This window comes from Penaeus chinensis, chromosome 13 (assembly GCF_019202785.1).
Source record: "Penaeus chinensis breed Huanghai No. 1 chromosome 13, ASM1920278v2, whole genome shotgun sequence".
NCBI classification, from domain to species: Eukaryota; Metazoa; Arthropoda; class Malacostraca; order Decapoda; family Penaeidae; genus Penaeus; species Penaeus chinensis.
In genome coordinates, this window is record NC_061831.1 from 4,059,592 (window position 1) to 4,074,591 (window position 15,000).

Genomic DNA, 15,000 nt, shown 5'->3' on the forward strand with positions numbered 1-15,000 from the left:
TTTTCAGTATTTTCAGTATCAGTAACATAAAAAAATAAAAAATGATTCAGTCTGTTATCAAAATTTACAGATAAAAAATGACATTTTCAAATCTATGAATATGGATTATAATAATGACAGCCAGTACGACTTGCATAATCTGACCATATGAATTAAAAAGAATTCTTATTGTTGTCAAAAATTATTAATTCAATATATGCACAGCAAGGAATGCATGTTTCTACCTAATATCTTGGCATGTAATTGCTATGGAACTAGAAAACTGTATACTGCAAAAAGAAAAAAAAAAAGCATTTCACCTTATTATTTACATTTTTGACTAAAATATAAACTTTGGTATATTTGGAAGCCAAACTTGATCCTTCTCAATACGGACTTCAGAATCCTGTGCATGCAGTAATGAAAATTGTTGCCCTAATGAAACCCTATTCAATGGCAATTAATTAGACCCACCATATATTATGAAATGAACAGAATTATACAATTAATAAATGCATATTTCACCATTTGCGAATATTTCAGGTTAAAAAAAGAAAGAAAGAAAGAAAAAAAAAAAACTTTCAAAGCCTCTATATGACTCAATAAAATTATCAGATGGACTCCTTGGTCATGCCAACAATTTCCTAGAGGAGCCCATAGACGACAGAAATAATAATTGTCCTGCACAACCACTCTGCAGAGTTTAAATTGAAAACACTATCCCATAAAAGAGAAACATTGTGAATGAGATGCATAAACTCTGACATCAATGCATCCAACATTCCCACATTACTCTACAATATACAGCATAAAATGGATTGCACAAGGTAATTGGTCTGATTTCCAAGGCATATCTTGAGTAGTGAAGTCTGTTAGTTCAGTAAGTGATCAACATATTGACTCTGTCTATACTTAAAGCTTTTTCTTCTTTTTAACCTAACTATTCAAACACTCGGGTTTGACCATATCATACTTCCTAATTCAGTCTTTACAATCTCATGAACCATCTCTCACATGTTGAAGAGATCTAAACATTCAGTGAGTATTAAGCCAAGACCTATTTCATATACCTACAATAAAGTCTGTGAACTAACAAGTCTGGGAGAACCAACCAGTGGTATAAAATTTTCCCCAACTTAACCTTTGATATTTTAAATTAACTACTTACTCCTACTCGTAATAAGGAAGATACACTATGGTTTCTACAAAATGGTAATCTTTTGTATAAACTTGTTCTTGTGCTATCTTGAACACAGTATCTGTGTACTCTAAAAATTCTCATGCAAGTTTTTCTTGAACTTCAGATAATATACAATACAATCATAAAATATATATCTGAGTTTCCTCCATCACTACTTTCAAACACAATAGTTTCTGTCATTGCTAATAAGCAATAATATACAGTTTACTTCACTCTTATGAATGACAGTTTCTTTATCACTACTCAAGAATGATGTGGTCTTCAGCCCAAAAATAGCAAGTCACCGGGACTAGTTGCACATTAATTTGGACATACAATAAACAACACTATTATCCATTTGGAACGATTAAATTATGATTTATACATCACATAGAGTAAAAGGGTTTAAGGTCGTTCTGGTGCTCCTCCAGCCAGCAGAATATGTGTAGCACTCTTCTGTGGATTTAAGAAAATCATTATTTTCTAAAAAAGGCAAAGAGAGAGAGAGGGAAAGGAAAAGAGAGATCGAGAGAGAATGTACCAAAATAATTAAAAAATATATACATATTACGATAAGATTGGTAAATAACAAAAAACACATTAACCATATAAGAACCAATAAAAATATACTAACCATAACTTTTTAACTATTGCCCTCAGCTGATGGCTTAGTCGGAGTAGAAGGTGTGATGTCCATTGTCTTGCACACCCAACCAGCTATATCAACATTTTCTCTTTCTGCACGCTTTATCCATTCATGATTCTGCAAATGATCAGCAAGCGATATATACATGCAACGAAATTAAATACAACATTTATAAATATAGCATTATTGCACTCATTACCAAATCAAAATTAACAAAGCTGTCATAAGCAAAATAGAAACACAATACCTGCAAAGTGGTTAGATCTGCTCTCTCATTGGGGCTCTTTTTAAGGCATCGATCAACCAAGTCTACGAATTCTGGAGAAAATACTCCGGGCGGCAGGCGCGGAGGCGGCTCGTTCACAATGTAGTCCAGCAGCTCGAATATTGCCATTGGTCGTGGTTCTCCTGGTAGTCCAGCTAGAGAGTACAGGGTAAAAGAAATCATTTATAGTTTGCAACAATAATAATTGAAAGGTAGAACCAATAATTAATAAGTAATATGTAACTACACTACACAATTATTAACAAGAGATATGTAACTCCATGCACAATCTAAATGAAATAGACCATTACTGGTATGAAGGTATTTGCAATTTAAAAACACTTCAAAAAATTATTACTGAACCTCTTTATCTTTCTCATCACTCTGTTACTTAATTACCACAACTTTTTATCCTAAGCCTATTTACACAACTACAAACCAAGAAGCCTACAAACATCTCTCCCCATCTACACAGCAAGCACCAGTAAAACCCACCACGAAGTCCCACTTCCTGGTCTCCGTGAAACAAGTTACCGCAACTTACCCGACCTTGGTGACCTTGACGTTGGAGACGGACTCACTCCCTCGACCTTTTGTCCAAAGATTTTCTGTAGAGTGGCAGGGTCTGGTGGTGGGATGGGATACATTCCAATAGCCATTTCTACAAGAGACAACCCTAAACTCCATATATCGCTGGCAACAGAGTAGTGGTCACCATTTAATCGTTCTGGCTGTTGAAAGAAAAGGTTTAACGTGCTTAAAACATTTACATAATGAAGAAAGTATCTTCAATTTATATTGAAATATATTCCCTCACACATGAAAAATAACATGTATATTCTCACACAACTTACCGACATATAGCTTCTAGTTCCCACAAAGGTGTTGGCCATACTATCAATAAGTTGTCCTGACACACCGAAGTCACAAATCTTAATCTCCCCACGAGAATTGACCAAAATATTGGAGGGTTTTACGTCTCTATGGATTATCTGGTGTTTTTCTCGAAGATATGCTAAACCCTTAAGGACCTGGTAATAGAGAAGTATATATGATTTCTGTACAGCACTACCAAAATATCTTCCAAATAAATTATTTTTACTTATGTGGTCTACAGACCATTACAAAAACTCTTTGGATGCATCAACAGTCACAAATCTTAACTTACCGTGGAACATATTTTCCCTAAGATTGGCTCTGGGATGCGTATAGCTTTCTTCAAGCAAAGATCAAGTGACCCACCATCCATATACTCCATACAAATTGAAATTTCACCTTCACTGAAAGTGCAAATATATTTTAGTAAATAAATTCATATGTCAAATACAATTACATCAAAATTATTATTGTAACATTGTCTACACACTGCACTTTCCTAATACTTTTACTAATGATCATTTTAAGTTCAGTAACAATGGATAAGCATTTCTATGGATAAGCATTATGCATAGGTGGATTAGCATCACTTACAAAACAGACTAAAGTTTTTTTTTCTATTCTTCTGTGTATTTAACTACAAAGTTTTAGGATCTTTTTTCTTTGTTGCTAAAATTATAGAAAATGTACACTCAAACATGTAAGTTAAATTAAGCTAAAGAAAAAACAAGGGAAAGGACATTGCACTTTGAAATGCTCTTTATGTTTTACCTCTAATGTTGGAAACAGGCTAGCTTGGTAGTCCATTTTTAAATGCAAGCAACATATGAGGCTGTGTGCCTGCAGTAGGTTCATGGACCATTTTTAGTGCAACTGCAACTTACAAAATTAATATTCTAAATTCAATTTGCAATAGGTGAATAGGCTTCATTACTTAATTCTCATTATTCCTTAATTTTTGTCAGCTTACTTACCTGTAAAAAGCTCCATAGAACCCAACAATAAATGGAGAGTTACACTCATGAAGTACTTTCAATTCACGAATTATCTGGTTTCTAACTGCTGGCTTCACTTCTAAATGTATAAGCTGAAAATAAAAGCTGGGATTTGAATCTAAATATTTCTACCTTTGCAGAACAGTTAAGTATCAAATTCAGCATTACAAAAGGGAGAAAAATTACAATACAAAATAATCCATTTCTGCTCTAATCACTGTTTAACCCAAATCCTCCGGGTGGCATGAAGAGATGACGGCACCTTACTGGCCAATGTTCCGGCCGTCATGATAGGTGACGGCACCCTTGCTGCCGGGCGTCATGAGTGATGACGGTCTCAATTTTACGTTTTTATTTTTTCTGGACACTCCATTCCCACAAAACTGATGGAGATTGTTCTTGAGTTCCCTTTCCCCCCATGCCCCCATCCTCCCTCCCTGTTCCCCCCAGTCCCCCCCATCCCCACATTTCGCCCCCCCCCTCTTCCCCCCATCTTGTGCTGGAAATAATACAAATGAGGTACGCTAAAAAGGTGATGGTGACGAGGTGATATATACAAACTTATCTGATGACGCAAATCATTCTCAGCCACACCAAAATTGATTATTTCGCGTTTTACATTTGTTCGCGAATTTTTATAAAAGAAAACATCGAATCTACGGACTTCCCTACTCACCTTTCAATAACGTTTTACATCTCTATTCATTTTTGGAGAATACATGCTAATGAGGCTCTATATTGTTACATAATCATAATCATATAAATGTATAAAGACTATTATGTAAGACAAATACATGAACAATGTTACTAAGTCATTTTTGCTATCTTCACAAACGAAGTCAGCTACGGAGGTGACGGAGATTCGTTCTTGAGGAGATCCCTCATTCCTCCTCCCCCATTACCCCATAACAAGCATTCTTCTGGAAACGAGGTCGTATGCAATTATACAAACGAGGCCGGCTAAAAATCTGACGGTGACGAGGTTTCCTATGACCTTACCTTTTGACTAAGATCACTGTTAGCCAGACCTCTGTTCCTTGAACATGCCTCGTATTCTCACAGTTTCTCGCGCTCGTGCTTCTCGCTTTTCTGCTGGCCGACCATCTGGCCGCAGAAGCGATTTACTAGCGCCCACTGCCACGAGGGGAGCACACGCCCGTGAAGGCTTCATGTCTTTCACGGACGTGGGTGAGCCTCAGCCATCGACATCCCGCGAACCCGTCGTCGCTCCAGTGCCTGCCGTTCCCCTGCTCGGAGACTCCGACTGGGAGGACGAGGAAGAAGTGGACGAGGATCAGGTAGACGATCCTGACTACTTCGACGACGGGGACGATGCAGATAGTGACTGCACATATGATGAGTTGGACCGGGACGAAGTCACTCTTGACTACGTCTCTGCCCACGACACCTCCATCGACTCCGATGAGCCTTTGTCGGAGTACGCCCGCCGCCATGCCGCCCGCAACGCCCCTGGGTCCAAGGGTTGGAAAGGTTGGTTCAAGGAGGAGAACGTGCCGCGTCGCCACGGCTTTTGCGGTACTCCAGGCCTGAAGGAGGAACTGGGACTTGAGGAGGACTCAACGCCCAGGGAGATCCTGGACTGTTTCTTCCCCCCTGACCTTTGGCAGACATTGGAGACCCAGACGAACTTGTACGCTGAGCAGCACCCGCAACACCAATCGTCGCATATGAAGGCCTGGGAAGATAGCACTGCAGAGGAGCTGCAGAAGTACATAGGTCTTCGTCTTCTAATGGGTGTACAGCCCCGACCTTCTTACAGGCATTATTGGTGTGATAATCCTCTTTTGAACAGCTCTGTTTTCCGTCAGACTATGACGAGGGATCGGTATGACCTGTTGACAGCGAACCTCCACTTCAGTGACAACGAAGATCCAGCAGCAGCAGACGACAGGTTGTGGAAACTGAGGCCTGTAATGGACACGCTGCAAAGGACCTTCAAGGAAGTCTTCACTCCGGAGGAGAAGATAGCTGTCGACGAGTCACTGTGGGCTTACAGGGGACGTCATCATGCTGTCCAGTACAACCCGTCCAAGAGAGCAAGGTTTGGCATGAAAGTCTACAAACTATGTTCCAGTGATGGTAAGGCAGCAGGATATACTTCGGCTTTCCGAGTTTACATGGGGCAAGACCGAAGTGACGTCCCCGCAAGCATGAAGGCAGTCGTAGACCTTATGCATGAAGCAGGTCTCTTCGAAAAGGGGTACCAGTTGTACCTTGACAACTGGTACTCCTCGCCCACCCTCTTCCACTACCTACAGTCCCGGAAGACAGAGACCGTCGGCACGGTAAGACTAAATAGGAAGTTCATGCCAAAGGATTTATCTGTGAAGAAGAAGGGCGAAGTCGACATCAGGACCTCGAGGGCAGGGATGTTGGCGATGTCATGGTTCGACAAGAAACAAGTCAACATCCTGTCGACCATCCACAGGGGAGATGAGATGGTCGACCTCCCACCCAATAGAAGAGGGGAGGTCCGAAGAAAACCTCTGAGTATTGTCGACTACAACAAAGGGATGAAAGGAGTGGACATAAGCGACCAGCTAGCTCAGTCATATCCAGCAGCTAGAAAAACGAATAAGTGGTATGTGAAATTGTTTTACAACCTGCTGGATATGGCTATAATAAATGCGCATGCAGTGCATAAGTGGATGGGCGGAAAAATGACACAACTGGAATTCCGCGTCCAGCTTATAGCTGAGTTGCTGCAGCGGCCGACGGGGTTGAAGGTGAGGAGGACAAGGAGCGTGACACCTCAGCGAGCGGCAACACCATCGCGATCTCCCCGGTCACCTTCCCAGCCCCGCTCCAACAATATGACCCACACTATCGAAGAAAATGATGGTGGGAAGTATCGCCGCTGCAAATACTGCCGACAGACGAAAGGAAAAAGGACCATGTCTCGCTTCGTCTGTCGGCTATGCGATGTCGCATTATGTCCCCCTTGTTTTACCCCTTACCATGCAAATTGAAATGAAAAATAAAAATCTGATGTAAAAATTTGTTTATGTCAACCAAACCTCGCATCCTCATCAATGAACATGATATAAAACCATAATACAAAAGCTGTGCCCCTATAATATCTGATATGGACAGTATGGAGAAAGGATAATATAATAAAAGAGTAAAAAAGATGAGAAATTCAATACATTTTCCAATATAAGGTCGCAAAAAGCGATTTATTCTCGATTTTACACATACAGTTTTCATCAATCTTAGTAAAACCAAGTAGCATTGGAGTAATCCCGCACTATGTGTGCGTAGCGCGTACCCCACCCCGCGGGATAAATCCCCGGAATATGAGTTTAGGCCTACGCGGTAGCCTCCCGGAAATGCCCGTAGAGCCAGGGATCGCCGACCCGGAGGATTTGGGTTAAGAAAGGAAGAGCAAGAAAAGAGAGGAAACAAAGACAGTGTAACACTGCACCCTACCTTACGAGCCATTGACAATCCTGTGGGTTTGTGCTTTTCTTTGTTGACTACACCTCCATTTCCAGCTCCAAGCTCCCCAAGTTTCTCGAAATCATCTGCATTCAGTTCACCAATCTGACAAGAAATAGTTGAGTTGTTTATTTTAAAGAAGAGAAAGAAAGGCAATACTGAAAGCACAGAGTACAAAATCATATACAGTAACAAAAGCAATACGGATAAGAACATATGTAATTTTAGTAAGTAGAAAAATAGACATGGTAATAAAGGCAAACATAACTTTCACCTTCAAAACATGTGAAATATATATAATTCTGGAGAAATAATGCTTAAAGGTAATATAAAACCGATCAAATCAAAAAGGTGAAAGATATTGAGCTGTTGAGGACTTAATAATGTTCAAAGAAAACTATTGAAAAATCGCAACTTGAATTCCCCCAAGTATACATGATGTCCTCAGCATTCCTTTAGTTAACCTAATAAAGACATCTCGGATAAGACACTGCTTTCCTTCACGGCAACCCAGACAACGGCAGAGAGGTAGCTGACCTGCTGCTTCTGGACGAGGAATATTTCCATCCGTCTGCGTTGTGTGTCATCCATGTCCAGCTCTTGTATGCACTTCAGGAGAGATTCTAAGGACATATTTCCAAAGCTACCTGTAGCCCCAGTGCTGGCTTTCCGCTGAGGAGTGCTGTGGGTTAAGTTAATCTATTAACATAAATCCTACCATGAAGGAAGAAAGCTTAAATAACTAGAGAGTATGCCATAGGAGGGATTAAAGTACATTGTTCTTTAATACTGTAGAGTAATATACAATGACCAGAAACCTATGAAAAATTAACTTTTTACATCTATATTAATTTTCATAAATTTGTCATGCTTCAAAAGAAAAATATCTTAGTTATACTCTAATTATATTATAACAGTAGTCCTTAAAATAAAATGCAACTTATACTAAAAGATTCAATACATCACAGTGAACACTGAGATGAAGCTGATGGTAACCTTATATCAAGACAAGATCTAAATAAAATATTTTAGAATCACATTATTTGATACTGAAGAGTAAATATATATTATGCAAGTTCCCTTAAATTTTGAAAGGGAGGTTTTAATGAACAGTATCCATAACCACCCAGGCTTTGAGTGTTTTGTGAGTCAGCAGATATGAAGTGAGGGCCACTCTTCTATTTATTTTGGCAAGTTAACTAGTCTCATTCACAGGTGGTAATTAGGCTTGTTGGTTTACCTGACACCCAAATGTTATTAATTTCTATCAAGTCTCAAACAACTAATCAAGGTTACAGAAATACACACTTTTCTATTTACTTCCTTTATGTTTTCTGGAAGATCAATACTACTTGGGCAAACCAGTAGTTCTCCTGTAGCAACTATACTCTTTAGGAAAGTAATCATCTTTATTGAAACCCATCATCTTGCTTAGTATTTTTACACTGTTTCAGACCTACTGTGGATGAAAAGATATTTAATGAAAATACAACTTGTGGTACTCTAGAACTGTATTTTCACTTTTCAGGGATGAAGCACACTGATCATACAATCAATTAAAAAAAGCAAATGATAATAGTAATGATAATGCAAAATTAAAATAATAATGGTGCCCCATCAAATAGAGAATCTTTATAGACCAAGACAATGAACAAGGTTTGTAGAAAAAAGAAAAAAAAAATGAGATCTTCACACTACAAGGCATGTATTTGACTGGTTTTGACTGTATCCCTATTTCTGATGAAAATAAAATATGAATTGGTCAAATAAATCTCTAAAACTTAAGATATTCTTCTTCATTCATACTTTTTTCTACACACAAAGAGAACACTTATATCTGCATCAAATAAATATTCAACACTACAGATCTATTTGTATGTAATGCCAAGTAAAACTTTTTTTTTTTTCATATGACTGGGATGTGCTTGGATTCTAAAGTATATATTTACAGGAATATACATATTAATATCTTGCCATATTCAAGAAAACTTTAAAAAATATATATATATATATATATATATATATACTTAAGTATCTGGAGAACTAACATGAATTTAATACACAAGAAGTCTTGATAAAAAACAGAGGATCATCTTCTACTGGACTTCCCTTGTAAAAGCCTTCCAAACTGAGAATCAAGAGTTTAAAATTGTCCTATGAAACAAAAAAATCTAACTTTGAAAAAATAATTATAAATATAGACCAGAGCAAATTTTCTGACAACTAAAATCATCCCCTCATGCTTACATATTCCAAACTCACTGCTGTCATCATGCCTGTTGACCTTAAAACTGACGCATTTAACTACAAGAAGCTATTTGAATGACTGGATATCATGCAATATTATGACCTGAGTAACAGACCCAAGTGTTATACTCAGAACTAAATATGAGACCCAAGTAAATGCCTGCAACACCTATGTACAAGACCCAAGCATAAAACCTGTTAGATCTAAAACACTCAGAACTAAGTATCCAGAGAACTTTCAAGCCTAATGTTTGGCATTAATAACATACTAAATCTCAATACAAAAGAAATCCACCTTTTGAAAATAAAGAAATACCTATGTCTACAGAGTACACGATAGAGTTAAAGTATATTAAAGATAGTCAACAGAGTGCATCCTGGCTGACATTAAAGATGAACAGATCACATTCACAGCCTCACTTTATGTTACAGGCTCCTTCCAAACTACAGATGACAGATGAGACATTACACAGACCTTGTCTAAAACTCAAAATGAGCAGTGTAAAACATTTTGCTTCTTTGTAAAAATTACCAAGGTACAGGAAATGCCATTTGGATATGGCATTTCCTATATCTTAGAAAAGAAGAAATATTGCCCTCAATGTTTTTTTTCATACTGCAATAAGGTTTTAAACTCTTGATTTCTAGTGACTAAATTAATCAACTGGGGCAACATTAAATTCCATTAATAAGATCTAAATTCATAGCATACTTTATTTATAATATATAAATGGAAAATAAAGGAATTCTTCATCTTACTTCCAGAGTGAGATGATATGAATGAGATATGTCATGCCCTCTAATTCATTTTTCACTTCCCCAATCCATACACCATACTAATATGTATCACAGACTTAACTCAAGCTATATGGTCTATTTAATATTTATACATCTAGGTACTTATACATACATATTTCGTTGTTTTATAAAATAAAGTCATATTGTTTACCTACATATTCAGAGTAATTTCTCATTTTTCACTTGTACACCGGGCCATTCACATTGCACCACCTGAAAAAGAGTACTGACTTCCCAACTTACAGTAGCAAACATGAGATCTCATCTTGGCAAACAGGACTTACACCCATGATGTAATACAACCTCACCTACCAAAGCTTCCCCCTGCCCCCCCCCCAAGATATCCTATTTTTTATAGTAATTGCCAGCCTGTTTCACTTCTATCTCTTCTAGATAGCCTATTCTGAAATGCCAAAGTAACTACAATATATTTCATACATAGGCAGCACAGGCCTAACTTCTTGTTCAGTGTAAATCATCAAAAAATATATCTTAAAATATCAACTTCCTGATCAGAAGTAAAACAATGTTTTATCTGTATATTCGCTCAAACATGCTCTCAATCATTTGTGCAATATAATGCTCTTTTCGCATTGGTTACAGTACCATTAGTAGACAAGTCATTAAACTTAGAGACTTGAAGGGCAGGTGACATGAACATACCATTACAGAAAAATTTGCCTGAGGGTCGGGGTGATGGGACCTTGCTGTCATGAGACTTTCAACTGAAGCTGGGGTAATGGAAATGGGTCGGCAGAAGTGTATAAAGTTCTTGGAGGGAGATTAGACTTGATGAGCATTTAGGAGGAAGCTCTTTCATTATTTCCATAGACAAATGTATGTGGACTGTACCATCTGTGAACCAGCGCCAAAGACAACCCTATTTCCATGCTCAGGATCCTATTCCTGCCTGCCGTAACTGGCAGCACAGGTTGTATTACAGAAAACTGAATATTATGAAATTTTAAAAAAATACACAGGTAACAAACTGTTCATTATTGATATCATTATTGTATCATCGAGTTATGGAATACCTTAAGAGATGAATGATATGGAGTCTGTGCTAGGAAAGCAGTCTATTACCCTCTGGACAATGCAAATCAGATGACAAATATGGACATTAGAAAATGTCAACAAAGGTAAAAATGCTTAATACCAGGATTTTGGGCCACGTGTGGGCATCAAAGCATCTAGATTGGAGGTACGGGTGATACAGTAACCTTATCACAACATCAGCCTGTTTCGGAGGCTGGAAAGTAGACGTGTATTGTTTAGATAACCTGTAATTCTCATTAGCAGCAAGCACAAACTTTCAATTTTTGGTACATCTATACATATACTTATCTTATCTACACTTTAATTTACAATGAAGCTTTCTTTATTTCTATTTCTATCGGTTTCTTACGTGTTTGCCTACATATGAGTAAAAAGTTTAAGACTGGACTAATGATGCAAAAGAGTGTCTGCAAATAATGGGATGACAAATCGCAAGCAACCCCTGTAATATCATTATTTTTTTATTCACATTACAATGGTGATGCATACCAATGTGAAAACAATATTTGTCCGGGGTGTTGGGGGGCAGAGCCTTTCCATCAACCCTCTTTCCGGGCAGTGCCCAAAGGATCATACCCAATGACGGGAACTTAAAGAGTTTAATAAATTTTGACTTGGAGTTGGGGACTTAGTCTCTGGTGAGTGCATCTGTACTGTGAAGAATTATACACTAAATTCATTTGCATACGTACATGAATATCCATGGAAATACAAAGTTTATGATGGTTTTGAGTAAAGTTGGTTAAGTTGTGTATCTGTCAGCATTAGAATAATGATTATCTCTTTTTTATGCCAAATTGGTTGCAATACAGCCTATATATTGATAAAGCATTCCAGACATTCACTGTTACTTTAGAATCCATCTTAGTTCTAGCCTACTAGCATATACTATATACACAAAGAGACAGAGGCATCTACAGAACCAGTGTATGACAAGTCTTGATATATTTAAAGTATGCCCACTTTTCACATCGTTTTACTCTGAAATATTCTGAACTGGGCAAAATTCATCCATTCTGAATTTCCTTTCCCCACAAAATAAAGACTTCCACCTCCTGAGGTGAGGACACCTTTACGGAAACTAATGATGCATGACAGAAAAACAAGTGAGAATAGTTCTAATAACATCTAAATAAACACGAACCATGAATATTTTCTTTGAAACACGATATCATCATAGACTAAAAAATTTACCACATTAATCACACATACATTCCACAGACTTTCCAAGTTCAGACGATAACTATCTTGCATTGAAAGGGAAACATACAAAAAGCTACAGGAACATATTAAGACTTTCTCCTTTCTATTTGCTAAATATATATTTAAACATCATATTCTATCAGATTACTCTTTTTCTTTTTTTTTTTTTTTACTATTGGTTTGGTACCATTATGAATTATATTTTATGAAATAACTTGGAGCTGAGGTAGAATAGAAAATCTTTAGGTGTCAGATTATTCTATATTCCCTCAGTCCCAAATTACCAGGCTGTGAAGAGGTTATCTATACATCTATATTCATGCAAAACATAAGGATAGAAAGCAATCAAGGAGATGATTTCCCCCTTCCCCCCCCACCAAAAAAAAAAATTAGCCTTTGAACTTTCTTCTCATAAACCTGTTCACCTGATCTCCAATTGCAAATGGTCTGCACATCACACCAGCATTAATCAAAACATAATAACAGCTGATCTGTGAAAACCAACCATCATATTGCAGCCTGCACAGATTGCACAGGCTTAAACCCCCAATTATCCCACAAGAGTGAAATGTTGCAGAGCATCAGCAAAAAACAAAAATCAAGAGAGGTTAATGCACTTTAACACAACCGATGAAGGGGGGGGGGGGGATTTTCATGGAAACAACCCCCCTTTTTTCCAGCGTTTTCCGACCTCGCCAGCTAGCCAGGGGGGCCAGCCTCGACCCCTGGCCTCATCTCGCGAGCTGGCCACCCCCGCGAGATGGCCCCACACGCCCGGGTATCGTCCAACAGGTTGTGAACTGAAGTCTCTTGTTATTGACCAACACTTAAGGGCGCTGCGGCGAGGACCCGAGAACCCTGTTATTTGTTCACTTACTCTGTTCCTGTGTGGTTGTCATTGTCATTGTTCTGTTCGATGGAGCCCGGCGGCAGCTTCAGGTTGAACTTATTCTTATTCAACATGTTCAGCTGTGAGAGGGTAGACGTCAGATATTGATTATGATCAACAGACTAACAGCTCCTGCTCGCTCCGATTCCGGCGATTTCGGGAACTCGAAGGGGATACACTTTATCTAGATTGACGCAAGGAGCTGCGTTCTGATTGGCGGAGGGGGAGAGCTCCAGCCAATGAGAACGCTGGAAAGTAGGGCAGCCGGACGATTTTCTTTGTTTAGGGATGCCTCGCTGAGAGAATTCGAGTTTGAGTGAATTGAGAAAATTAGGGGAAATTCAGGTAGTTTTTTCACTGATTTCTTCCTCCGTGATATGTTTAATTAGATTAGGGCAATATCTGACTTGGGAAAATCGTATAATCTATAATAGAGGTACATTCAGGTTTCAAGGAATTGTGGGGAAATTTTGGTCCTATGCTATGGTTGACATATACAAGATCTTTGTATGAAACAAAAAGTTCATCTAATACACAAAGGCACAAATACACACACACACACATACACACACACACACACACACACACACACACACACACACACACACACACACACACACACACACACACACACACACACACATATACACATTCACATACACACACATACACACACACACACACACACACACACACACACACACACACACACACACACACACACACACACACACACACACACACACACACACACACACACTATAATAAAAATAATACTAATAATGATAATAATAAAAATAATAATACTAATAATGATAATAATGAAATAAAATAGATTATAATTATAATGATAATACTAGTAATAATAATGATGAAAATAATAATAACGATAATGATAATAATAACAATGATAATGATAATAATAATACTAATAGTAATGATAATAATAAGGATAATTATAGTAATAACAGTAATAACAATAATATACAACAACTATATTAAAAGTAATAATAATGATAACGATAGCAATAATAGTAATGATAATAGTGATAATAATTAATATGACCATAATGGCAACAATAACATTGATAATAATAATAATGATAATTATTATAATAATTATGAAAATATTAATAATAATAATAATAATAATGATAATTATAATAATAATGGTGAAAATAATAATAATAATAATAGCAATAGTAATGACAATGCTCATAATAATGATGATAATAATAATGATAATAACAATAATAACAATAATGGTAATAACATTAAAAATAACAATAATAATAATAATTGTCATTAATATTATCATTATTATTATTATTATCATTATCATCATTATTATTATTAGTAGTAGTATCATCACCATTATCATCAGCAGCAGATGCATCATCATTATCA

At 37.3% G+C, this 15,000-nt stretch overlaps 1 protein-coding gene across 1 annotated transcript in view; it reads right to left on the reverse strand.

Annotated features, from left to right (window-relative positions):
- LOC125031453 (dual specificity mitogen-activated protein kinase kinase 1-like) overlaps positions 1-13,764 on the reverse strand; it is a 14,469-nt gene extending 705 nt beyond the window's left edge. The window contains exons 1-10 of the mRNA XM_047622199.1: positions 13,582-13,764; positions 7,938-8,082; positions 7,392-7,505; positions 3,921-4,033; positions 3,239-3,350; positions 2,925-3,101; positions 2,615-2,801; positions 2,053-2,225; positions 1,794-1,922; positions 1-1,615 (exon numbers count right to left, since the gene is read on the reverse strand). The exon at positions 1-1,615 is cut by the window's left edge and continues 705 nt beyond it. Coding sequence (XP_047478155.1) covers positions 1,803-1,922; positions 2,053-2,225; positions 2,615-2,801; positions 2,925-3,101; positions 3,239-3,350; positions 3,921-4,033; positions 7,392-7,505; positions 7,938-8,082; positions 13,582-13,667 — 1,227 coding nt within the window. The 5' untranslated portion in view covers positions 13,668-13,764 and the 3' untranslated portion in view covers positions 1-1,615; positions 1,794-1,802. The remainder of the gene's footprint in view (positions 1,616-1,793; positions 1,923-2,052; positions 2,226-2,614; positions 2,802-2,924; positions 3,102-3,238; positions 3,351-3,920; positions 4,034-7,391; positions 7,506-7,937; positions 8,083-13,581) is intronic.
- Between the last annotated feature and the right edge of the window lie 1,236 nt (positions 13,765-15,000).